This window comes from Dissoconium aciculare (genome assembly GCF_010015565.1).
Source record: "Dissoconium aciculare CBS 342.82 unplaced genomic scaffold K489scaffold_7, whole genome shotgun sequence".
Taxonomy (NCBI): Eukaryota; Fungi; Ascomycota; class Dothideomycetes; order Mycosphaerellales; family Dissoconiaceae; genus Dissoconium; species Dissoconium aciculare.
This window is the reverse complement of record NW_022984957.1, coordinates 1,071,708-1,096,821: the sequence shown is the minus strand read 5'-3', so window position 1 is coordinate 1,096,821 and position 25,114 is coordinate 1,071,708. Positions and strand designations below refer to the sequence as shown.

At 54.2% G+C, this 25,114-nt stretch overlaps 11 protein-coding genes across 11 annotated transcripts in view; 7 read left to right on the top strand and 4 right to left on the bottom strand.

Moving 5' to 3' along the window:
- Positions 1 to 25: 25 nt before the first annotated feature.
- Positions 26 to 2,041, bottom strand: K489DRAFT_381047 (uncharacterized protein). Its single transcript, XM_033605023.1, has one exon. It carries the CDS (start codon positions 1,919 to 1,921, stop codon positions 401 to 403), a length of 1,521 nt encoding a protein of 506 aa, XP_033459333.1. The 5' UTR covers positions 1,922 to 2,041; the 3' UTR covers positions 26 to 400.
- Positions 2,042 to 2,359: 318 nt separating this feature from the next.
- On the top strand, positions 2,360 to 3,640 carry K489DRAFT_371148 (pseudouridine synthase; the record flags this gene model as incomplete). Its single annotated transcript, XM_033603216.1, has 2 exons — positions 2,360 to 2,402; positions 2,457 to 3,640. 2 exons carry the CDS (start codon positions 2,360 to 2,362, stop codon positions 3,638 to 3,640), a joined length of 1,227 nt encoding a protein of 408 aa, XP_033459332.1.
- Positions 3,641 to 4,083: 443 nt separating this feature from the next.
- Positions 4,084 to 4,632, top strand: K489DRAFT_320265 (uncharacterized protein; the record flags this gene model as incomplete). Its single annotated transcript, XM_033601447.1, has 2 exons — positions 4,084 to 4,148; positions 4,221 to 4,632. The coding sequence occupies 2 exons, from the start codon at positions 4,084 to 4,086 to the stop codon at positions 4,630 to 4,632; spliced, it is 477 nt and encodes a 158-aa protein (XP_033459331.1).
- Positions 4,633 to 5,341: 709 nt separating this feature from the next.
- K489DRAFT_410618 (uncharacterized protein) lies at positions 5,342 to 6,982 on the top strand (the record flags this gene model as incomplete). Its single annotated transcript, XM_033607722.1, has 1 exon — positions 5,342 to 6,982. The coding sequence occupies one exon, from the start codon at positions 5,342 to 5,344 to the stop codon at positions 6,980 to 6,982; it is 1,641 nt and encodes a 546-aa protein (XP_033459330.1).
- Positions 6,983 to 9,015: 2,033 nt separating this feature from the next.
- K489DRAFT_237924 (uncharacterized protein) lies at positions 9,016 to 10,405 on the bottom strand. Its single transcript, XM_033599860.1, has 2 exons — positions 9,494 to 10,405; positions 9,016 to 9,425 (listed from the first exon to the last, which is right to left on the bottom strand). Exons 1-2 carry the CDS (start codon positions 10,217 to 10,219, stop codon positions 9,297 to 9,299), a joined length of 855 nt encoding a protein of 284 aa, XP_033459329.1. The 5' UTR covers positions 10,220 to 10,405; the 3' UTR covers positions 9,016 to 9,296.
- A 1,777-nt stretch (positions 10,406 to 12,182) lies between these two features.
- K489DRAFT_371144 (carbon-nitrogen hydrolase) lies at positions 12,183 to 13,427 on the top strand (the record flags this gene model as incomplete). Its single annotated transcript, XM_033603215.1, has 1 exon — positions 12,183 to 13,427. The coding sequence occupies one exon, from the start codon at positions 12,183 to 12,185 to the stop codon at positions 13,425 to 13,427; it is 1,245 nt and encodes a 414-aa protein (XP_033459328.1).
- A 978-nt stretch (positions 13,428 to 14,405) lies between these two features.
- K489DRAFT_381040 (uncharacterized protein) lies at positions 14,406 to 15,811 on the bottom strand. Its single transcript, XM_033605022.1, has 2 exons — positions 14,948 to 15,811; positions 14,406 to 14,891 (listed from the first exon to the last, which is right to left on the bottom strand). The coding sequence occupies exons 1-2, from the start codon at positions 15,319 to 15,321 to the stop codon at positions 14,570 to 14,572; spliced, it is 696 nt and encodes a 231-aa protein (XP_033459327.1). The 5' UTR covers positions 15,322 to 15,811; the 3' UTR covers positions 14,406 to 14,569.
- A 1,019-nt stretch (positions 15,812 to 16,830) lies between these two features.
- K489DRAFT_381039 (MFS general substrate transporter) lies at positions 16,831 to 19,252 on the top strand. Its single transcript, XM_033605021.1, has 2 exons — positions 16,831 to 18,831; positions 18,986 to 19,252. Exons 1-2 carry the CDS (start codon positions 17,145 to 17,147, stop codon positions 19,114 to 19,116), a joined length of 1,818 nt encoding a protein of 605 aa, XP_033459326.1. The 5' UTR covers positions 16,831 to 17,144; the 3' UTR covers positions 19,117 to 19,252.
- A 478-nt stretch (positions 19,253 to 19,730) lies between these two features.
- K489DRAFT_371141 (uncharacterized protein) lies at positions 19,731 to 21,445 on the bottom strand (the record flags this gene model as incomplete). Its single annotated transcript, XM_033603214.1, has 3 exons — positions 19,731 to 20,928; positions 21,251 to 21,299; positions 21,349 to 21,445. The coding sequence occupies 3 exons, from the start codon at positions 21,443 to 21,445 to the stop codon at positions 19,731 to 19,733; spliced, it is 1,344 nt and encodes a 447-aa protein (XP_033459325.1).
- Positions 21,446 to 21,873: 428 nt separating this feature from the next.
- K489DRAFT_371140 (uncharacterized protein) lies at positions 21,874 to 22,392 on the top strand (the record flags this gene model as incomplete). Its single annotated transcript, XM_033603213.1, has 1 exon — positions 21,874 to 22,392. The coding sequence occupies one exon, from the start codon at positions 21,874 to 21,876 to the stop codon at positions 22,390 to 22,392; it is 519 nt and encodes a 172-aa protein (XP_033459324.1).
- Positions 22,393 to 23,390: 998 nt separating this feature from the next.
- K489DRAFT_381036 (Annexin) overlaps positions 23,391 to 25,114 on the top strand; it is a 1,891-nt gene continuing 167 nt past the window's right edge. The window contains exons 1-2 of the mRNA XM_033605020.1: positions 23,391 to 23,572; positions 23,715 to 25,114. Of these exons, the coding sequence (XP_033459323.1) occupies positions 23,509 to 23,572; positions 23,715 to 25,024 (1,374 nt within the window). The 5' untranslated portion in view covers positions 23,391 to 23,508 and the 3' untranslated portion in view covers positions 25,025 to 25,114. The remainder of the gene's footprint in view (positions 23,573 to 23,714) is intronic.

Sequence of the window (25,114 nt, the reverse complement as noted above, 5' to 3'; positions counted from 1 at the left end):
CGCGGTTGCCAGAGGTCAGGTTCGGTGATTGAGGTTCTCTGTGCGGACTTCCGCTATTGTGCGAGTGGAGCGTTCTTCTTGTCTACTGCTTTTCACAGATGCTCATTCACGCTTACAGACTTTAGTCCCTCTCGCGCTGCCGAGCCAAACTTGGAACACAAGCACACAAGAGTCGTGCTCGCGATGAGTTTGAGACAATGAAGACCGAATGTTCGAATATCATTTCAAGTTTGCGATGCTGATATCATACTGCTCGTAAAACCCCCCAAAGCCCAAGTGATATGGACTTGCCCAAACCCTAACAAATCAAAGCTCCAGGGCTCCAGCTTAATTTCCGAACGCCAATGCTCTTGATGCCAATGTACAAATAGTCGCCCTATTCCTTTCCCTTATGACCATGTTAATATTTCTGTACCACCCCCGTCCTGATTGGTATTGAATCTGGATATCTCGTACCAGCGAGACTTGACTTGGGAAAGCCTTCCGATTTTGCCTGCATCTTCACGCGCTCCATCAAGTGCCCGGCTGGCAGGCTCGGCTCCTGTAGCCTCTTTACAAGCCGAACACGTTCGTCATCATCGAATGCATGTAGCTCGTAATGTTCTTTGATCAGTCTTTGCGACTCAGGCTTCAGGGCGCCGTATATTTTGTACCGACAGCCGTCAAGCGCGCATGTCCAGGTATCTTCCTGTCCGGGATCGTTGGCAGGATAGGTCATGTCATGTATCATCTTGTTAGCAGAGGTCCGACTGTCGGCGTTGCTATCCGTATTGTCAGGCGAGGAAGGTATGTCAATGCCTTCGTCCGAGAGGGCCCGACTGCTCTGCCTTTTCGGTGGGCGGTGCAAATCTCCTTCAATGAAATGCTTCCTCTTTCCTCCGCTCGGTGATTGTGCGTCATCGAGGATGCCACTGTGATCTACAGGAGCCTTCCCGCTTGCGCGAGGCTCGGTCTTGCCCGCCTTCGAAGGTTTGAGTCTGAGCACCGACTTGCCCTTCCTTCGAGGCACATCGGAGTCGCTGTCCGAGTCTTTCATAGGCGTCGCAGGATGCAGGCCATCCTCAATGGAATTTTCCGACTTCAACGTCTCGTTCAACGAGCGATGTGTACCTCTCTGCGGCCTCTCACGGCGCGATCTGCTGCTGCTGCTCGTCGTAGATGCCGTCTCGTCAGCTTTATTTTGCGCGTCTGTCCCTGTTGCCGGGTGACTTGACGTGGTAGGTGGTTTTATCCTTTGCCTGATCTCTGCATGTACTTCTGGGAACTTGCGTATTAGGTGGATATAAAGGGGGATCTTTGACCACGTTATGTCCTCCTTTCCGGTCACCATAAATGACAAGAGGGCCTCTTTGTGGTGGTATATGTGCTCTGCTGCGTCTGTGGAAGTAACAAAGCTTGATTTCGGATCTTTCGCATATTTCTCGAAAAACTCATCGGCGGTGTAGTGCGGTAAGGTTGTCATCGTCTTTCCTTTTCCTGATCTTCTCGGCTCACGGTATGCATCTGCGATGTAATAGAAGGTCTGGACGGCATCGATCATTCCTGCATAGGTTCGTTTGTAGGCTCGATTTGGCTGCAGTGTGAACCATCCTGCCTTTCCCGGCGCCCATAATGCGATGCTGCCATCCGGGTATTGACCGTATGAGAAGAATCGCACATTCTCAATCTGCATGCTTGTGCGCTTCTGATATGCGGGCCCTTTGTACAGCTGGAAGCGCTCGTCGGTGGGTGTGTCCAGCGTTCCCACTACCGTCACGGGATAATTCTGCGACGCCTCGAGAAGGCTGACAATGGCATCCGGGTGATCGGGCAGGTGGACCAGTGCGTTGCTGAGGTTGAACTCGGGCCATTCGTCGCTCTGATCTTCCAGCGCAGGGTCTCGTGCTTCAAGAATGTCGCTCTCCGGTGTGGGTGCAGCCATTATAGTCGAATAAGCATCTCAAAACCATGCATCGTATGGCTATCCAGGCTAACGATCGAGACCTTTTAGTCCTGCTTGTTAGGCCTGCTCATTCGAACGACAATCGTGGAGTGATATGGTGTGACGTATGAACGACTTTGCGGCCGAGGAACGCGTCGAAATGCGCAAGCTTCGCGTGCATTACGTAATGACGATACGAGAAATTCGCGTATGCCCGCGTTGCATCAAAACTTGCGTTATTCTTGTTGGTCATCGATCATACGACTCAAGCCCACGACAATCCACAGGTTGATTCTAGCGCGGCAACCGTTTCACGGAAGTTCACCAACCAATTTAATCACAACACTCTCGTCCATGGGTAGCCGGCAAATAGTCTGGCATTCTGTCACCAAGCCGATCCAATCCGCCCTCAAAGAATACCGCAAGCCACTTGCGAAGATGTCACAATCGACCACGGAACCCGCATCGGAGGGAATCTTCGGTACGAGGGATTCAACCAAGTCCTGAAAAATGTTGAGCATCTGACACCTGTCAGCGATCGCCAAACCCACTGGAATAAGCTCTGCGCAAGTCATTCGGGAGGTCCAGCGAAGCTTCAATCCTTCAGCTCTCTTTAAGCCGGGTCTAGACAGAGAATTCGAGCGTCGAAGCAGAGAGCCTGGCTTCGAGAAGAGAAAGCGCAGTGCTGCAAAGCGTGCAATGAATGTGAAGATCGGCCATGGTGGAACTTTGGACCCCTTAGCAACGGGTGTGCTCATCCTCGGAATTGGAAGCGGCACTAAGAAGCTAGGCCCCTTCATGACGGAGTGCAACAAACAATATGAAGCGGTCCTACTCTTCGGCGCAGCGACAGACACATACGATACTGAAGGCAAAGTACTGTCCCATAAACCATACGAACACGTCACACGGGAAGCTGTTGAGATTGCTCTTCAGAAATTCAAAGGGCAGATCATGCAAAAGCCTCCAATCTATTCGGCTCTACGTGTTCAAGGGAAGCGAATGTACGAGTATGCAAGAGAGGGAAAAGAGCTACCGATTGAGATCAAAGAGCGCCCAGTCAGTGTTCTCGACATTGAAGTGATCGAATGGATGGAAGGCGGAACGCATCCATGGCATTGGCCGGAGCAAGAAGCAGAGCTCGAGGACAAATTAGTCGCCAGAAAGGCTTTACATATCGAGGGCGATGTGTCTGCTTCGGAAGAGGCTTCATCTATTTCAGCGAAGAGGAAGCGGGAAGACACTGCTCCTGGGCCCGATGATGCTTCTCCCGAGCTATTGGATAAAAGAGTAAAGACGGAAGAACAAACACCAAGTGGTCAGCCAAGTCGTTCGACTGATGATCTACCCACGTCAAATGCAGAAGTCCAGACTGCAAACAAAGAGAATCCAGCATCGGCCATTGATGTCCCTGGTGGTGATTCCACTGCCCCGGAGACAGCTACTCGGCCGCCTTGTCCCGCACCGGCCTGTCGGATACGTATGGATGTCACGTCTGGATTCTACGTTCGAAGTTTATGTCACGATCTCGGGGCAGAAGTAGGATCACTTGGGATCATGGCGAGTCTGGTACGCACCCGACAGGGCCAATTCAAGCTCGGAACGAATGTTTTGCCCTTTGAGGATGTGAGCAAAGGTGAAGAGATCTGGGGACCAAAGGTGGAAAGCCTGTTGAAGCAATGGCAGGAGAATGAGAGTAAGGGTCGGAGTCGTGAGTAGGATAGCCCTCCTGACCACGCCTCGCCATCCCATCGCAGTGATGTGTCAATGCAACACTCAATTGCGGTCCCTGCTCTTAGGATGGAATATGCCACTTTGCTTTCCATAGCTCGACTCAATGCAAATGTATCACAGGGACAATTGTACTTCTTCTGGGCTGTATAGTAAAATCTGTAGATTGTCATGATGTTCGAGTCCGCCTAGAATCCTGACGAGCTCGACCATGACCATTCGGTGTGTCACATTAGCGACTTTATCTCGCCGCACCAGCACAGACCCGATGGCCTCTCAGCCGCCGCCAGCCGCGTTCGATGCTGTTGCTTGCCTCCGTGGACACACACATCTGCTTTTCTATCAAATCTCGCTCCGTCGACGATTCAGACATCTGATTATTGCCGCCATCTTACATCACTAGCATTCGAAGACTCGAAATTTTTGTTACAATGGCAATTTCGGCATTGTCGACATGGCCCTTAATTTTGTTCGGGGTCCTTGAGCCTGCCGCATTGTAAGAGATTCTTTCCAAATCCACTAGAATGACATCGAGGCATGCATGAGTCTGAATATTGACTTCATTTAGAATATACGCTTATATCACGGTCATCGCCGATCCATTCCGCTTCTTCGCTGATCAAGTCCCCCATCACTCTCTTACACAAGCGGATTTCAGCCCTCAAGCGTTGTCCATGACAATGCAGATCGTGAACATCTTCCTGCTCTTGGCTGCGATAGGTATCATATGCTGCTGGACCACGCATGTCTCCATCGTTCGTTGGTATCTCATTGCAGTCGCACTCGGGGATCTGGGCCATATCTACGCTACTGCTGTTGGAATGGGTCCGGCAGCTTTCTGGGATGTGAATGGATGGAATCATATCGTTTGGGGCAATGTCGGTGCGAGCATCTTCTTGCATGTGAACCGACTGGCGACTTTATTGGGCCTTTTTGGACCATTGAGGGACGTTCCCACCACATTGAAGCAAAAGAAATGATGATCATATCCTTGGCTCGGGCCTGGTGTCGACACAATGATATCGAAGCTAGTGGCTGTGACACAATTATTCGAAACAATGTGGGCATCAGCAGCGCGCAATTTCATCAGAGATGACACGATTTCAAGTTTTGCGTATATGTTCGATCTTCCAGAGCGTGCAGAAGGGCCTGGCAGCGATAGGAATGGAATGACGCTCTTGTCAGATTCCTCCAAGGTGCGGCTGTACACGCCGAAATTTTTGAATTGTGCCCGTTTTGGTGAGATGGACTTATCTGTACTTGAGAATCTGGAATGTTACATACTGCAGCCCAACAGAGATTCAAGTTGCGGAACGCTTCGAAATACCATTTCACCCGAAAAGTGTGCTTCAAGATGATGCGTAGTGTATGCGCAAATCGCGTTCCTGGCGACATGTGAAAGTGAAATCGAGGCATATGACAATGGCGGATGGGATAGCTCACCAAATTCACTCCTACAGCTCCAAATCTAACATGCTTCGCATAGTGGAATCAGTCACATGAGAAAGGCCAACGACACCATCTGAACACCAACAATGGCTTCAATTGACGCTGGATCGTATCCTCACCAACGCGAAAGTATCTACAGCATGGACTAACCTTTCATAACCACAACCAGATTGTGCTTCGCTCACCGAGTCTTGTCGATTGTGGAATATTACAAGCCTTGGTCGTAACTCTACATTCAACATGGCCTGCACAGATCCTGAAGGTCGTCTGCCATATGCCGGTGGACCAGTGCCCAGGTCTCTGCAGACCGGCGATTCGGATGAGTCAGGCTGTTATAGGTATTTGATGAAGGGCTCCGTCGACAGTTCTGGAAATGTGTGGGTAAATCCTCCGATCAGGGGCAGAGGCACAGGGAAATCCACGAGAAGGGACAGCGCTATCGTCATTGATGGCACTGTTCGAGATGCAAATGGCGGAGTTTGGTCTTCGGAGCAAGGCTGCATGCTTTGGGGCTTGGGCCGGAACCGGACCACTATATCACAAACAAAAAAGCAAGCGCAAACGACCGAGATTACAGAAATGAACTTCACTCCAACTCCAAGACAAAATTGGGCTCTTGCACCGGTGTTTACGCCAAAGTCTCACGATCAGAATAGAGCTGAGCAATCGTTGGCGCCTTTTGGCATGATAACACCTCCTGCCGAAACCCACATCCGGTCGATACTCTCAGCAGAGCACCTCTTTGCAATCAAGTGCACACAAGCACTGGTAAAAAGTGTAGGGAATGATGATTGCTTCCAGAGTCCCATGCTCGGGCCGGAGCTCGTTTCGCCAAAGCAAATTCAGCATTCGCCAAAGAAGATCCGGCATACGCCACGCCTGAATTTTGCATCACGAGACCATCACAATCAATACGATCACACGCGAATTTCTACTCACGTACAGGAGCTTCCATGTTCGCCGACAAAAGCCGAGAATATTGCCAAGAGCCAAAGGTCGCTACGAGAAGTCTTCGCTCACATTCAAAACAAAATCGAGCATTTCGTACGTACCCACGTCAAGATCTCGATCGCCGCGACTGACATACACGACAAAGGCTTCCTCGACTTCGTCAGGCGCTGTACTAAGTTCATGGGGAACGCAGAAGAGGCGTCGAAAATCCTATACGAGCACCCGGAATTTCATGGATCGCTGGTCTCCGGTCTCATCTGGCAGCTTGCCGCGGTCCTCATTTTTCACGAATCGCTAATGGACACGTTCAAATCCCAGCTCATCCTGCAATTCAAAGAAGCTTGGTTTGCTGAGGCCGAAGATCAACATAACCCATTTGCGGATCTCCACAAGACTGCTCTTGAGCGTGCTTCTATTGCCAGCCAGATCGTTATTGTTCCAGGCTTCTGGTCCACCTGGCGCTACGAAAAGGCTCGAGAACTTGCTCAACACTTTCAACGTGCCCTCTCGCCAGCCTGGCACACCGCACAAAGCGCTTCAGCGACGTGCGGCAGTGAAGCCTTTGTCGAACATCAAGTTGCGCAACGGTGCGCGGCACTCGAGACCATCGTCCGTTTGATGCTCGAAGTAGTAGTCCGGCTCCGACAGGACCCAAGAAAATATGAGCTGCAGTTTCCGCGTTACCTAGACGCCTTTGATAGCGAGTCGATGGTCTGTCCAAATGCTGCCGTAGGCCAGAAAGATGGCACGAAGGATGCATCGTCGGTAGTGGTGTTATTGACAAAGTCACCATGCTTGGTCATGACGGAGATGTCGAAGAAAGGACAGGGTGCGTCTGTCCGTAGAGTGGAGTATAAGGCCGAGCTCCATGTTGTCAAGGTGAAGGAAAAGTTGTGGCCGGAACCTGCCTCACGACGAGTATCGCGTTAGGAATGATTTTGCCAGACTTTCCCTGACGTTCGATCGGTGCAGGATATCGCTTGTGCACTGATTTGCTTGCCATGCGTACTTGGACCAAAGCTGCGCTCAGGATGTTGGAGAGTCCCCGGCAGGACGCGCTACAGGACAACAGTCTTCTTGCTGCCAAATATTTGTTGAAGCAAATTTTTGAGGAGAGGGTTATTGCTTGGCAGGCGAGCCTTGATCGACTCATTCGCTCGCTTGCTGCCAGATTTCGCGTTTGCACACAGGTCCCGTGAGAGTCGCATTTCCATCTTTCCGACGCAGTCTGCTTTACTTCTTACGCAGACGTCTTCGTGTATTGATTGAACAAATGACATACATAACGCACTGGTTCCTGCGTCACGAAGCAATCTCGAGTCGTGGGTGTCAAAGGTGATGTGGCCCAGCTTCATGACAACGATTCGTTTGCATCGCAAATCACACCAATGAGGCACTCGAAGCGGTCGGACATGCAATGTTCAACCTGCTTCTGAATATCCCGTCTGCTCGAACAATAACCTCACGCTTCACCTCTTACATCAATCGACCACGAAACTTTCATTCGATCATTCAAATGCAATCGAGTCTGCCGATGGCTTGGGACAGAAAACTAGGTCATCGGCTACGGACCAGCCCCTGAGCGGTGAAGCGGCCATCGCGGGTGATCTGTATGTATGATCTTTGTCCACTCCTATTTGTTTGATTGAAAAGGACCAGGGCGAACACAACATTTGCCACGAGACTGCCGTCGTTGTATACTGCGCGGAGCCTCGAGCCTGCAGCCGCCCGCCCAATAAGTCGGACGTGTGAGAGCCGAATGTGGGCGTTGGTCGAATTGCCGGGCGAACTGGACGCAAGCTGCAGAGCAATTCTGCCATTGCTCAATTGGTAGAAGATGACATCGGTCGATTAGCTCAACGATCCGCCTGAGCTGTCGCTACAAGCCACAACGAACTCGAGCATTCCCTCGGTACAACAGCGTCGCAGATCGAAATGGCCTTTCAAGGCTAGCCCAAGAGACCAACGACGATTCACGCACACTCGCAAAAACGTCAGGCTGAGCTGGACAGGTTTAAGTTTTGATGGCCGGGCCTTCCTCCGACCCGATGGGACGCTGTGCTGGAGGAAGTTGAGCTTCTCTCAGCAGAGATCTGGTTTTGCAGCCTTTCCGATTGCTCGGGATGACTCGGAGCAGATTCGCAATGTTACTTGACACGGACTCGCCAGAGCGAGAATGCCTGAATGAGAAACGCAATGATGATCGGAGAATGAGTGTGCGCTCTCTCTCTCGCAATTGTTCCAGAGTAATAATTGAAGGGTATCATTCGCTTATCCAAATACAAGATCATATATCCATCCATGTCCACGTCTCCAGGCTGTGGCATTTGCGCCCCCCACCCCTCCGAGCTCCAGCCGCATCCCTGAATACCCTGCAAGTTTCCGACTCAAATATGATGTAGTGTGAGAAGGGCAAGATTTGTCCCTGCTCAGAAGTCACGCACAGGCCGCTTCGCTCATCCTGCCAAAACGCCGGGAGTTATTGATGAGCCGTCAGGGGCGATTTTGATGTACGAAATTCCTGGGCTCCCGTCGAGTTGATAGTACACCAATGGTCCCGAGCCGATCGATGATATGTACGCGCCTTTGGCAGAGGGTTGGTTGTATACAGCGCGGAGCTTGGTGCCGACGGGCACCTGTCCAACGATTCGGTAGTTGGTGTTGAGGTAGATTGTGGATCCATCTGGTGGAGGATTGGCTGGGGTCGTTGTGGAATAGACTTGGACGACGCTGCCGTCGGTGGCTTGGTAGAAGATTGAAACTGTCGCGCCGGCTTGGTCTGTGCTGCAGGCAGAAATGCTGGAGCCAGCGGCGACTGGAGGGATGTTGTTTGTGAAGTTGAACTCTGTTACAGCGAAACGAAGCCACGTTAGTGGAGTTTACGACGCTCGCCCCTCAAGCCTTTCTACACTCTCGGATGACTGTATCGCACCGCGTCTGGCGCAAGCCTGGGAAACACTTACTATATCCTGAGCCCTGCCCCGTTGTCGTGTTGTACACGGTATAGAATTGGTTCAAGGCACCCGTGACGTTGTTGCGTGTGTAGATTTGCGACAGTGCACCGTAGGTGTTCACGCCGACACCACTGTCGGGATCCAAAACATTAGTTCCGGCGAACCCGGGCAGAGATCGGCCGTTCCAGGTACCGTTGCCGAAGATGGCGCCATTTAGACCGACCGACCTCATACCCAACTCTGAATCCGAAAACACTACTCGTAGGCCGGTGTATCCAAATGTGTAGGAATCAAGAGCGACAATGTTTCCGGCTCTTGGAACAGCATCTTCCACTATGCTCAGCGGAGTCGACCATGCTGATGTGGCTGTACGATTGGTCATCATGAGCCTGCCTGTTGTATCGAAGTAGAAAACAAGTCTCTATAGGTGAACCTCCAGGTCAATATTGTGGCTTCGATTATGTAAATGGCGACTATGGAGGCTTACCAAGAGACCAGCAGGGTCGGGATATGTTGCAGCAGTGATGGGCGTGCTGTCCAGGACGTTCGCAGCCGCGACAACTGTGTCCGAGCCTGATGATTCTGCAACCCATTGCGAATTCTGCCAGGATAGCTCACGGATTGCGCCTTTCTGACCCTGATAGTATGCATATGCATTTCCAGTGGAATCGCCAGCCTTGACTACCGCAAAGCCGCTCTTGCTGCGCGCGGTATAGGAACTTGCAGCGGTCGTCCCATTTGAGTTCGAGTTCGAGTTCGAGTTCGAGTTCGAGTTCGAATTCTGATCTCCACTCGAAGTGGTGGATGGTGTGCTATTCTGTGCCTTTGATCTGTTGCCCAGCGTCACGCCGAGACCTACGCCGAGCGCTGTGGCAATAACCGCACCGATCACGATTGCAACGATGATGCAAGTACGCTTTGTAAGACCACAGTATTTTCTAGTAGGTTGACCCTGTGGCCGTAATTCGCGCGCATGCGGATCGTCATTCGCCACAGAAGCATAGTGCGTCTCGATTTGGGATTTTGGTTCGTCCTCTGAAACCGGGTCAAGGGCGAAGGGTGGTGAACTGTATTCAACGACCTCTGGTCGTGTGAGTGAGGATGTCCGCTCTACAGGTTTGTAGTGTTCCAGGTCACTGTGCTGAGGAACCACCTCTAGGCCTTCGTAATCCTGCATGTTGACAGAGGAATACTGATACTGGGATTCGACCATGAGGAGGATTGGGTGAGAGTCGACTCTCTGACAGTAGGGAAGGCTGGAGTAAGTATAGCATCTTCTAATCCCTGACCGACCATCACCCAAACCGCCAGCAAGGAGCTAGAAGGATCGCATGGGCTTTTGCCGATCCTACCATTGCGAGGTGCGCACGCGAGCGACACAGGCCATTATTGGGCACATGGCAGGGAGGTACCGAGACTTGTGCACGGTTTGCTGTGCAGGAAGACACACCACTTTCCGAATCCCTGCGAGGCAGTGCTGCTTGCATTTGCGACTGGTTTGTCGCTATCGACCCTCGCTCTGCAGCTAATGCTTGGACGTTGGACGAGTGGACGTAGACTCGGCTGGCCTGTTCCGGTTGCACTAAATGGCTGTAATCCACCATGATACAAAACTCGCGGGATCCATCAATTTCGATGATTATGCTGGTCGACCGGTCACCATCAGTCCGAGAATGGGTGTCTGCGACTCCAGAGCCTTTCTGTCATCAGACGTATGCCCACTGGACGAACTCAATCCACTGCAACTTCACCATATATGGTATACCGCGAGTCGACAATGTCGTGTGCATGGTGTGACCGCAACACCCATGGCTATTTTCGGGAGATACCTCGTCTTGGGTACCTAAGTATGCATGGATGGTACATGCGAATATGTCCACTAGTGGATTGTAATAACATGCAGTGGGTGGTAGGGTGGCATGATATTTGATGATGAGGGAAAAGCGTCGCTCGAGCCCTGGCAGTGGCCAGCCGAAAGCTTCCAAGCGAACCTTGGGACGGAGGCTTGCCCGATTTCGGAACTTTGCTGCACCTCTCTCCTTCTCTCCCTCCCATCACTCTCCCGCGAAGATGCTCCACACGCGAAGGCATTTCATTCCACAACCTCAAACATTATCGCGATCATTCAATCATGAAGAGATCGAGCTTTGATACGAGTATACGTGACGGAGGAAGGCCCGCGATCATCTACAATCTCACTGCATGCTATCAGTCGTTCAACAACACAGCGGATCGAATTCGCCAGTGACAGTGACAGTCATATAGATACCGCTGTGGGAGTATGGAGACACAACGAACAGTAACAACCTTGGAAATTTAGAAATAGAGAGCTGCAATATCTGTCGTCGTACAGGGGCACATAGCCAAGACATCGGTGGAGGCTGAGAGCAGAAAGGGTTACATACATTAGGTACCTAGGTAGACACATGCCTGGACGCCCGTGTAGAGCCCCTCACCGGTCGTGCTTCCTCAGCCTTTGCTACAGTAGGGTGCTTTCCTTCGATGGTTGCGACATTCATTCACTCGTGGGCAATGTGTGATGGTGAGACGGATATCGGATGCGGCGATGTGTCAATGGACAAGCTTTCTATATAACCCACGGGCTCCTGGAGTCTATACAAAAGCATCCGAGATTATAATACATGCACAATCGCTAGGACCCCTGCCCGACTACGAGACCAGATGATTCAAGTCCAATTCTTGTTCATCAAAGTATCGAGTGCAAATCGAATTGAGCATCTTTTGAGGCATGTCGATCGCCGGGTGGACACACAGCATCTGCGTCGTCTCGGTAGTAGATCGCGGGACTTCGCTCGTTCGCGAACGCATGTTGTCTGTGGATACGATCGTAAAATATCGATAAGGTGGACGTCTAATCTAAACAGGACGTCGCAGTACAGAACTGCAGCAGAGATCGAATGCTGTGGACTGGACTGTATGTATCCACGGCCCGATACGAGCGCGCTTGACATCATCCGTCGGACGAACACCCCGCCATCGGTCTGTTGAGCATCGTCACATCCGGCCGCGCTGGATCATACTGGCAAATCACACCTGCAGAGTACATCAACCACGTATTGACATCTGTCGAAGTGATGTATCAACTTTGCAATCGTCGATACTCTTAACACCATCTAAGTGACGCTTCACCCGTTCCTGTACCAAATCTGCCCACAATGCCTTCCCCTCAGCGCCTCCGCCTAGCCTGCTCCCAATCCCGTACCCTCTCCACCCTTTCCGCAACTCTCGATGCCCTGGCCTCTACAACTCGAGCCGCCGCCGCCGCCGGCGTCGACCTGATTCTCTTCCCGGAGGCTTACCTCGGCGGGTATCCGCGGACCTGCTCGTTCGGCAGCACGATCGGCGCGCGGAGCGACGCGGGCCGGGAGCAGTTCCTCCGGTATTTCCGGGACGCGGTCGACCTCGGAGACACGCCGCGCGGCGCCGGCGAGGACTGGGTCAAGCGCAGACTACCGGTCCCCGCGGAGAAGGAGTACCGTGGTGACGGGACACGGGAGTTCCTCGAGCGGTTGGCGAGGGAGACGGGGGTGTTTCTCGTCACGGGGGTGGTGGAGAGGAGCGGAGGGTCGCTTTATTGTAGCGCGGTGTATGTCTGCCCGCGGCTGGGGTGTCTTGGGAAGCGGAGGAAGGTTATGCCCACAGGCTCAGAGCGCTTGGTGTGGGCGCAGGGTTCGGCATCGACCTTGCGGGCGGTCACGACTACGATCAAAGGCGTGACACTTACAATGGCGGCAGCGATCTGTTGGGAGAACCTCATGCCGCTGCTGCGTCATTCGCTCTACAGTCAGAACGTCAACCTGTGGCTGGCGCCGACGGCGGATGCGCGCGATACCTGGCTACCTCTTGTGCAGACCATTGGAAACGAAGGCCGCTGCTTCGTGATGAGTGCTATTTCGTGCGTGCGGAGGAAGAACCTCCCGGATTGGGCCCCGGATGGGACGACATATGATGTTGCATCAAAAGAACTCGCTCCGAAGACATCTGCTACGAATGCGACTACCTCCTCCAGCGACCGTCGACGCAGATCCACCGTTACTATTAAAGAAGGGGAACATGAGCTCGTCTTGCCTCGGGACGAGAGTGAAGTCCCTGCCACTTCAGACGATGTCGCAAAGCCAAGCGGAGCTGCCACAGTTGCCCAGAAATTGGGAAGCGCCATCGCTGATGATATCGATGGCGACGAGTTTGTTTGCCGTGGAGGCTCCTGTATCATCGGTCCTCGAGGTCAGATCCTGGCGGAACCCCTTTGGGAGGTCGAGGATGGGGGATTGATTGTGCAGGATGTCGATTTCGATGACTGTGATCGCGGCCGCCTGGATCTTGATGTTGCAGGAAGCTATAGCCGCTCTGATGCATTCAAACTCACGGTCGAAGGATTGAATATTGATCCGCCGGCTTAAGCTTGATCCGCGTGAACGCACACGTAGCGAGCGGGCTGAAATTGGCTTGAAGGTATGCTCTACCATCTCCCGAGAGCTTGGGTGTCCTGTGCAAGTAATCGGCAACAGCGCAGCATCACAGTTGTGCGTCCTGCAATTCAGACTCGATGCTCCACTCGCAAGGTGTAGATTAGAACTACACTCAATCACGACGAGGGCAGGCAACCTGACGAAGCCCTTAAGGCGTGGATTGGCTCATCCGCTGACGGAGCCCTGGTTGGTGATCTTGCCATCACGGTCGACTTGCAGCACCGAAAGCCCAGCCTTTCCAATCGCGTCCTGATAGTAGAGCACGGCACCTGCACCTCGGTCACTGTCAATGCTGTTGAGGGAGCCATCGCTGTACATGGCACGCAATTTGGTTCCCCGAGCTGCTTCGCCTAGGACTTGGAAATCGGTCAAACTAGCGGGCTGAGAATACGAGAGTGCTCGGACGAGGCTCCCGTTGGTGGTCTGATAGAAGATAAAATCTGTGCCAACGCCTGTGCCATCGTTGCATGCTGCGATATCTGATCCAGGCGCGATAGGTGGAGCGCTGTCAGGCATGGAGGCCACTATCAATTCCAAGTCAGCTTGGGTTCGAAAATATACGAGCAATCCGTCATTCTAGCTTGATATGCTCCTCTCAAGTTCGGACAAGTGGACGCATACCGACAGACCATTGCTCAAGGGCGCTGGTGTTTTTGTATCCGAACATCCATTGATCCAGACGGCCGGTATTTCTGTTGCGAACAAATGCATGAAGTTCTTTATTGTAGCTCGTGGTGCCGACGCCACTCAAGCCATCACTGCTGGGAGAAAGCGGCGACCTCGCTCTCCCATCCCAGAAGCTGTCCGGGAACGGGTCACCTTGAAAGCCAATCTCCCGGATATTGCCGTTCCTCGACCCATAATAGACTCTTACTGCACTGCGACCGAGATACGTGAGCGAGAATGTATCGAGTGCAAAACTGTTGGCTGCGGCAGTATCGTCTTGGAGCACAGCGTACGGAGTTGACCAGCTGCCGGTGGTTTTGTTGGTCATCATGACTTGGCCGGATGCGCTCAGGAAAAACACGATTCTCTAAGTGCCTCATTAGCACCCTGCTTTCGTGTAGCCTCGTTCAGCAAAAGGTCAAACTCACCCAGACTGTATTGGACATCGAGAGAGATGTTGCGGCTATGTGTGTTGTGCTCTTGGTGGAATTGCTCGGTACTACCAGGTCGGAGGTTGTTTGGGATGTCCAATTGCTGGGATTCCGCAGAAGTCGCTCGCGAATACTGCCATCTGGAGCTTGATAATAGCCAAAGACTCGGTTGTCGGGATCGTCATTGAGTGTCATGACATCGAATCCGCTCATGCTCTTCGCTTGTAGAGCAGATGGCCCTTCTGGTGCTGCTGTGTTCCCGTTGTTGTTGCTCGAATTGGAATCAGGCTGCTCACCTCTATGTCTGATTGTCAATTCTAAGCTGGACCGAAAAGTTTGCGCGCAACGACAAACCTGTCCGCGTGCTGACGACCGAATACGACACCGAGCACGACGCCGAGCACCACTGCTAGTACGATGCCGATCACAACCGCGACAATAGTGGCACGTCTCTTGCTGAGGCCGCAGTGTCGTGACTGCGGCTGCGATGGACTTGCACTAGGTATGTCATCTTTGTTTCCATCTCGGAACACTCTTGCGCGATCGTCGACAATCAAAGACGATTCCTCGGTTGGCCTGTTTTGTTTCGGAAATTGTGCACTGTAGACAGGCACAGGCGATGACCACGATGGCGGCCGGGAACTCCTTGGCGGGTGGTGTACATCAGCAGGCTCAAGATCACTGTATGCCGGCACAACTTCAGGTCCATCATGGAAAGGCATCGTCATGGTCGTCGATTGAGCTCGGAAAGTGAGGACGAATACCTCGGAAGTACAGCGCGTCTCACATCAGGAATGAAGAATGGTTGAAGTATATACATAAGTTCCAATCCAGCACGATTCCGAGACTACTGAAATCATTGACAAGAAGTGCCCTGACCGCAGGATTCGTCCATTGAATGAGATTATGTGTGTGGGTAGCATCCGGTGAACATGAGTTCCAAGGAAAGTATATTCACAAGCGGCCCCTCACTTATCCAGCACTACGCTGCTATGTGCATGCACGGTCGCGACAATAATCTCGAAAGGAGGTTTCATGTCCATGACTATGTCATGATGGTGGTCAGCTTAGGTGCCGGCCGGAAGACATCGTTGGCCCGCTGGCTGTGGAATATGCACTTGGACTTCGTTGCCAAGCTGGGCAAAGCCATAGTGTTGTCCATCGGCAATGCGAGTGACTCTTGGCCACGGCAGTGGCTTCTTGATTGACATACATGCCGTGCAGTGGTAGTGGTGATGAAGGACATGCAAGCAGGAGGTTGCAGGATTTCGCATCACATAGCGTGCTGTTTAGTTTATTCTTAGAAGTGCTCATGCGGGAGAGAGACGCTGCACAGCCCTAAAATACCACAAAGGCTGATAATCCTTCAGGGAGACAATCTCTATGATGGACTCACGAATAAATCAACGTATTGCTCGCACAGTCTAAGATCTTTGCATACTTCGAATGCCTACAGATCATGTCATTGATTGGAGGTTTGGATTGCAGGCTCTGCAGGCCATGTGCAAACGAATGTCGATAGACTGCGGCGCGTTGACTGTTGCAGAGATATCATTGTGGATATCAACGAGAACAATTGCAAACGACCAGCGTCCACGAAATACTACAGAACACAATTGCGGTGACGAGTACCTCATGTACTGTCGGCAGCTAATAGTGAAGACGTCCGGAAAGATGACTCGGCGATTCAAGGCGAGTTCTTCATGCGTGAGAGTTTGAGCATACATGCACGCCGAGACGCAGAAACCATGGTAGGTGGGCGATGGATACGGTCCACGGGTGGATGATATGCATGAATTGTTTGGCATAAAGTTGTGAGCGGAGGCACGTCCGCTGATGCCACAGGCGCAAGGGCAGTGCAGCATCACGTGACTGAGCATGTTTGCGCAGTATACTGTAGTAGCACCCGCTCACTTTGGTCTGCATGCCGCGGCATCATGACCTCATCAAATAGTTGCACGATTCACGGCGAGAACTTGTAATGATCTTCTTGCGGCGATTGATTCACGCTTGATGGGCTCCGGCATGGGACTCATGCATGTTTCGATAGATCGTCGTTCTATACCTGCTCGAGTCGAAGGTGGTGAGAGGATAGAGATTGAGATCTTGAGCTTCCGCCACCATGTCTTCGTGACGCCGTTAGAACCAAACCATGTGTAGAAGCAAATCAAGTATGCAGCATGCTTGATAAGCGGAGTAGACACTGATTAACTCCGAGCACATCTCCAACATCGTTCAGTGTTCCATCGCCTCCAACAACACCTATATTTTCGATCTGCAGTCTATTTTGGATCGAGCATCACCTCGTGTCGTCTCACGCTCGTCTCACAAGAACTGTTTCCGCTGTTAATCTCGGTTTCGGAAGGGTTCAGACTATCGCACGCGCCATTTCTCTCACGCGATCTGCATGCCGCGCGCGCCCACTTCCGCCACTTTGTGAATGTAGCCCATTGATCTGGAAGCGACTGTCAAACACACCGTGCATGGAGACGTCAAGTGAGGCAACAATTCCCCGCTCACACATCCCTTCCGCGAATGATCGGCGGCTACGATGAACACCAGCGAAGCGGTCTTTGAGGCCGAAGTCGATCTCAATGGTCAAAGGTCACATCAAAGGCGACAGCAACATGATTCGCAGATGGGGGCGCAAGGCTCACGGACGAGGCCTACCGCTGGGGATCTGAAATCAAGGGAAGAGTCGGACATTGCGGGTGAAGAGACGGCGCTCCTACGATCGAGTATGGAGGAACAGGATGCGCTACCTCTGCCGTCCGACGTCGACGACTTCGCCGGGTTTCCATGGTACAAACGACCGTCGATATGGTGGGTCATTGGACCATTCTTCCTACTGGCGTTGGCGTTCGGTGGGATCATCACGCCCAAGATGAACCTCATGCTGGATTTGGTCTGTCGAGAATATTTCGCCGAGCGCCAGAGGTTAGACCCAGGCTTCACGTTGATTCCAGTGGACTTCAACAATGGCGAGAATGAACAGTGCCGCATCCCTGAGGTTCAATCGCGAGTCGCGGCCCTGGCAACGTGGGGAAGCCTGATCACCGGTGTTCTGTCGGCCATCATCAGTCCCAAGCTCGGCTCCCTGTCCGATCGATACGGACGGAAACCGATCTTGATCCTCTCCAGCATGGGGACGATGCTCGGCGAGACGGTGACGATCGTCGCCGCCAATTTCCCGGAGACGTTTCCATCGTCATTGTTGCTGTTAGGCTACGCTTTTGATGGTCTACTCGGATCGTTCATCCTGGCCATGACCATATCCAATGCGTACATCACAGATTGCACGACCCCGCAAGCGCGGAGCATCGGGTTCGGATATCTTCACGCCTGTCTGTTCGCGGGGGTAGCGTTGTCGCCCATTCTCGCTGGAATCCTCGTCAAGGTGACCGGTCAGATCATCACGGTGTTCTACATTGCCATCGCGGTGCACATTGCCTTTATCCTCTACATGGCCTTCATTGTCCCCGAGTCTCTATCGAAGAGACGGCAGGAGGATGCGCAGAAGAGGCACGTTTTGGACCACATCCTCGTCGGTCCCGAATGGGATGTGATCAACAGCATCCGGGCGATGAACATCCTCGAGCCGCTCAAGATCCTCTATCCCACTGGACCGGGCACGACGTCGGCGCTGCGATCGAACCTTGTGTTGCTCGCTTCGGTCGACACGATCGTATTCGGCGTGGCGATGGGTGTCCTGCAGGTCTTGATCCTCTACCTGAACTACCAGTTCGGCTGGACGAGCTACGACTCCGGCGTGTTCATCTCGATCGTGAACACGTCCCGCGTGCTGGGCCTGGTCGTCGTCCTGCCGCTGATCACGCACTTCTTCCGGAACAAGAAGGTCCTCCGGCACGACAAGGGCAGCGACGAGTTCGACCTCGGCCTGATCCGCCTCGCCATCTTCTTCGACACCGTCGGCTTCCTCGGATACACCCTGGCCCGGACGGGGCCCCTCTTCACCCTCGCCGGCGTCGCGGCGTCGCTGGGCGGCATCGGGTCGCCGACGCTGCAGTCGGCCCTGACCAAGCACGTCCCGGCCGAGCGGACGGGGCAGCTGCTCGGCGCCCTGGGGCTGCTGCACGCCTTGGCGCGGATCGTGTCGCCGACGGTCTTCGGCATCATCTACGCGTCGACGGTGGGCAAGTTCACCCAGACGGTCTTCCTGTGTCTCTGCGCGACCTTTGGTTTGGCGTTCGTACTGAGTTGGTTCATCCGTCCTCATGGTAAGCTTTCCCCCTTTCCCCCCTTCGTTTTTTGTTTCTTCCGCGACATCCGTCTCCCTTGCTCCTCCATTTCGTTACCAAAAATTCCGGGAGGGCAAAATCCCGGCTCCATCCCCTCCCCAGGACCGAATCCCACTGACTCTCCCCTCCGCAGTCTACTACGAGGACCAAAAGCTGTCGGACGACGCAGCCGACGACGACGATGCCGGCGGAGTCGCCACCGGGGCAGGACCGGCAATCGCCACCGCCAGTTCGCTGACCGCCGTGACGGTCGGCGGGAGATGATGATGACGGAGAGCGGGATCCCGCCCCTCTGTCTCTCCTCTCCCGTAGAGAGATCCTCCGATGAGAGGAGAGAGGGGGGAGAGAGAAAGAAAGACGATTGCACACACACACACACACACACACACACACACACACACATATATATATATATATAGCTCTCTTTCTCTCTTCATCCAAATGCACAATGTGACAGGTACCACTAGAGAATTTATTTATTTAATTAAGGTCTTTTTTGGGAGCTCTCTTTGTTTCGCTTCGCTTCGCTTCGCTTCGAGCCGGGGAAATGGATCAAAAGCAGAAAGCAGAGTAGGGAAAGCGAGGAGAGAAAGCAACAAAACAATAAAGAGAAAAGTTGAAAAAGAAATTGTTGTCTCGTAGGGGGGGGGGGTATCATCATCATCATCGTCGTCGTCGTCGTCGTCATAATCGCAAAAACGGGAAGAGAAAAAAAAGTAGAGAGGAAAAAAAAAGAGAGACCCAAAATCCAAGCAGTCATCCAAAATCCGTCATCCCGTCCCTTCCTCCCCTCCTTCCTTCGCTTCCCTTCGCTTCCCTTCATTCCGTCCTTCCCCTCCATCCCATCCCATTCCCTTTCCCTCTCCCACCGTCGGATTTCAACGCGAGACGTAGTCCTTCAGACCCTGCGCCAACGACATGACGGTGTCGCCCAGCGTCGGGCGGCGATCCATCTCGGCCGGTCGCGGAGGACGATGATGGCTGTGCTGGTGGTGGTGGTGGGCGCGGTCGCCGCCGTTGTCCGATCGGCGACGGTGGTGGGGGGATGAGGGATCCCCCGTGAGATGGTCCGGTCGGTACCGATCGTTCGAGCGCCGTGGGGAGGAGGAAGAGGACGGGTGGTAGTAGTCGTCGTCGCCTCCTCTCCCTTCGTCTTCCCGTGCGCGGGGCGAGGGGGGATAGGCGCCATAGGCGTGTGAGGAGGAATTGCGGATCGGGGAGGAGGTGGAGCGGTGGCGCGCGTGGGAGGAGGACGAGGGACGGCGGTGTTGTTGTTGTTGGGAGCGCGGTGGGAGCCTCTGGGAGGATTTCCCTTCGTCGTCGTCGTCATCGTCGACGGCGCAGGAGGAGGACGAGCCGGCGTTGTTGGCGGCCGCGGTGCGCTGGAGCGTCCGGCGGTCGAAGTGCACGTGCTTCTCGTCGCCCGAGGAGGAGCCGGACGAGTCGTTCCGGGGTCGGCCGTGGGAGGAGCGATGACTGCGCTGCGAGGCGTGGCTCGCCCGGCGGGTGCGGTCGTCGTTGCCGCCGCTGCTGCTGAGGTGCCGCGTGGAGGAGGGCCCCCGTTCGGCCGGGTAGGGCAGCGTGGTGCCCGGGACGACGCCGGCGAGGAGCACGGCGGGTCGACCGTCGGGGGCGCCGGCGGAGAGTGGGGACGGTTGGTAGGGAGCGCCGGGCTCGGGCATCGGGATGGGCGGAGAGGACGCCGATGGGGATGGTTGTCGTTGGTGGTGATGATGGCTGTCGGGCGTGTATCTCGGGGCGGAGGAGTTGGAGCCGGAGCGCGACCGGCCTGACGGTGATGGGAGCGGGAGGGAAGACATGATGGCTACCGCGGAATCGATGGTCTTGAATGTTTCGTCTCCCGGCGAAAAGCTTTTCTTCAATCCGGTTGAGCTTTGTTCGTCGTGAGGCGAGGAGACGGTGGGAGTGCTGATGTATGTATAGATGATATTGATGTGAAATGTTCGTCCACGGAAGGGAGGTCTTGCCCTCGGGAGTGAGGAGGGATTCGATGTGGTGTGGTTGTGGTTTGTGTTTTGCTGTGGGTGGAGTGATGAATAGTACCTAGCAGTAGTGCTGTGTGCATGTCATGTCACTGATGAATGATGAAGGAAGAGGAACACCTTTTGGCGGTGATCCAGTAAGTACCGTGACGATGACAAGAGATGCATACACGCCTCTTGCAGATCATCGGGGCCGCCCTGACTAGATGTGATGATATCTATGTGCTGTAATATACATCAGAGAGGGAGGGAGCCTTGGTGTGCCCTCTGCTGCTGCCACTGCTTCCTGTTACCGTAATCATCGACATCACATCACACACATCCCACGAGAAGATTCCCTCACGCTCACGCACCCGCAACTTGGTGACGGACTGATCAACTGACTAATGACTGACCGACCGACCGACCGACTGACGGCATCCGCGCTACTTCTTCTATCTGGATCTAGTGATTAGGTAGGTTCAGGTGTATGGTGATCACTGCATTTCATCACGATGGGCGGATGATCCACGGATGTCACGACCAGACGACCAGACGACCAGACGACGACGACGACGACCACCACCACCACCACCACCACGACCAAACATCGTGATCTACACTATGGGAGAGAGAAGATAGGTAGAGAAGAGAAGAGGAGAGAAGAGGAGAGGACTTTCACCCTTTCCATCCCTGTCGTATGGAATTCAGTGTGTTTGTCACATGATTCCCCTACAGCAGTGACCATGAGCGCCTGTCTGACGGACGATGAGAGAGATGTTGTGACGGGTATCCCTCGTCTGCCCACTGATCGTCTGTCTGCCCACTATATACTACTACCGTCGCTGCTCTATGCTACTGTCGCTGCTATATACTACCACTGTCGCTGCTTCACATACGGAGGCCTCCAGCTCCTCTCGCTTCTCCCTCTTGGCTCCTCCCTCTTGCCTTGCCCTCTCTCCCCCATTCACGTGCTCATGAAGAAAAACTCAACAACCCAACCCCGGCTGACGAGGTATCTCTCACAGTCCCAGGTAATATGTGTATGGACTGTGAGATCGTGATACCGAAATACTGGGAACTGTCACATCAGTCCGACGTCGCGCGTGATTTATTTCTTGATGATAATAATGATAATAATAATAATAATAATACTGTAGCCATGACTTCACGAACGACCACCTCCTCCTCCGACCGCGACGGCGACGCCTATGGCAATGCACTCACTGCTCATCATCGATGCTCCATATCATCATCATCATCATCCTCCCGCAGAAAGAACATCATGTCGACCCTTGTGCCCACCATCTCCTCTTCCTCGAAACAACCGATGAGTAATCCGGTCATCGCCGGGTGTGTTGTCGGATCGCCCAGGTGGTTGTGTGTAGGCCTGGAGGCAAAAGATTCCGACGACCGGGTTGACGTCATTCGCCCATTCATTCATTCCCCTTCCACCTCCGCCTCCCTCCCGACAACGTTTCCCGCACACACTGCGCCTCCCCAGCACAACCCAACAACCGACGGACCCAACACACTGATGACCGACACAGCCCTATGATAGTTGATAGTCGTATCGAGGCGGAGCAGACACACACACACACACACACGCATGGGGTGTGACAGTGTGAATCATTCTGCTCACCTTTAGTATATTTATTATATATTCATATACTGTGTGTACATCTCTCCAGCTTGATCGCATCCGTGTGGCAGGTGGTGTTCTTCATATATATCATTATTTTCATGCAGTGAGCTCTTTTGATTGATACTTCATTGATGAGAGCACGCGACCATGAGAGGAATCCCTTGGCCTTGGGGTGTGCAGAGAGGATTTCCCACCTGCATACAGTATTGTTGCAGTATTATTGCAGTATTATTGCAGTACAATTACAGTACAATTACAGTACAATTACACCTGTCGTAGCATATATTTCTTTCTTTAGTGGTGGTTCGATGACATCAGAAGGGGAATGTCTGTTCGGCGTCACCTCCCCCGCCCCTGTCGTCGTTGTCCAGTCGTGGTAATATGTAAGAAGAACAACAACGACAACACCACCACTGGGCAGTGTCGGCGATATCCTGACACTCCAGCAGCCGTCCGCTTCATTCCCCTCCCTCCCTCACTCTGCATCGAAGGCGACGGGTTCATAGTGTGGGCAGATACAATCCGTGATGACAGATGGTATGGGAACGTGTGCCGCCTTGGTACTGTAGACTGCAATCACATAGTGGATGGATGGATGGATGTGGCGCAGTCATCTGTCCACAGCAGCAGCAGTAGTAGTAGTAATAGTGGTCATAACAACAACGAACGAACGACGACGACGACGACGAGAACAACCACATCTCCTTCTATTCCTTCCTATCTCTCCAGCTATTTCTATTTCCTTGGTAGCGGGGCGAAAGGCGGCTGTGCTGTTGTTGGATTTCGTTCGCCATCCACTCCTCCTCCTCCTCCTCCTCCGTGGTGCGCAGTCTCATCCACACACACACACACACACACTACATACACCCCCGAACATCATTTTATCCTCCTGTCACCACCTCTCCCCTCCTCCTCCCCCTTCTACTTCTCCTGTCGTCACCATCACCACGCCCCGATACTCTGCGTACATCCCATCCTTCATCCCTTCCAAGGTTCACTCACGGATTCATTTCCCTTGGCGGGATCATCATGTCCTACTATCCTCAGGGTCAGCCGCCCTACCAGCAACAGCAGCAACAACAACAACAACCATGTACGTGCCACCCGTCCGCATCTCAGCCCGCCCGCCCGCGTCATCGCTCGTGGCGTAATTGTTCAGCGTCGCCTCTCCTCGAGGATATATGTCCGAGTCGAACCATCTTTGATCCCATAACTGATAAGAGACATTTCCCCAGATCCACCACAAGGCTATCACAACCAAGGACCACCTCCGCCCCAGCAGATGAATCACTCGGCCTACCCGCCTCCGAACCAGCCGTATGGCCAGCAGCCTGGTTACGGTCAACCTCAAGGCTACGGTCAACAGCCCGGCTACGGCCAACCTCAAGGCTACGGCCAACCTCCCCCAGGCCCATACGGCCCTCCACAAGGTCAATACGGTCCACCTCAGGGGCAATACGGTGCTCCTCCACCACCCTCCCATCACGGCGCACCTCCGCCCTCCCATCACGGCGCACCTCCCCCCGGTCCATATGGCCCACCCGGCGGCCCTCCCTACGCCGCCGCGCCACCGACCTCGGCGTCGCCCGGCTACATCCCCGGCCAACAGTCCCACGCGGACATGTCCCGCGCCGCCGATGACCTCCGCGCCGCCATGAAGGGCTTCGGCACCGACGAGCTCACCCTCATCCGCGTCCTCGCCCCGATGGGACCCCTCGAGATCGCCTCGGTCAAGGCCGCCTACCAGGGCCGGCACCGCCGCGACCTGATGAAGGACGTCCACGGCGAGACCTCCAACCACCTCCGCGAGACCCTCGAGGCCGTCCTCCGCGGGCCCCTCGACCAGGACTGCCACACCCTCCACTCCGCCGTCAAGGGCCTCGGCACCAAGGAGTCCGCCATGAACGAGGTCCTCCTCGCCCGCTCCAACGCCGACATGCACGCCATCAAGGCCCGCTACCAGCAGCTCTACGGCCGGAGCCTGGAGGCCGACGTCCGCGGCGACCTCTCGATGAAGACCGAGCGCCTCTTCGACATGGTCATGGCGGCCCGCCGCGCCGAGGACACCGCGCCCGTGCTGCCCCACGACACCGACCGCGACGTCCGCGACATCTACGCCGCCACCGAGGCCCGCGCCGGCGCCGACCAGATGACCGTGTGCGCCATCCTCACCGCCCGCAGCGCCGGCCAGCTCCGCGCCGTCGCCGCCGCCTACCGCGCCCGCTACCAGCGGCCCCTGGCCGAGGTCCTGCGCAAGGAGTTCTCCGGCCACATGGAGGACGCGCTGCTGCACATCCTCTCCGCCGCCGAGGATCCGGCCGCCCACGACGCCCACCTGATGGAGGCCGCCATGAAGGGCCTGGGCACCAAGGACGCCATGCTCCTCCGCCGCGTCGTCGTCGTCCACTGGGACCGGGACCGCCTGGGCCAGTGCAAGGGCGCCTACCGCCACCACTACGGCCGCGACCTGGTGCAGCGCGTGCGGGACGAGACGAGCGGGGACTACCAGAAGCTGCTGGTCGCGTGCCTGGGCGAGCGGGTGTGAGGGAAACCTTTTTCTTCCAGGATCCCCTCTCCCCTTTCTTTTGTTTTTCCCCCTCTTTCTTTCTTTCTTGTCTTCGTCTTGGGATTTGTA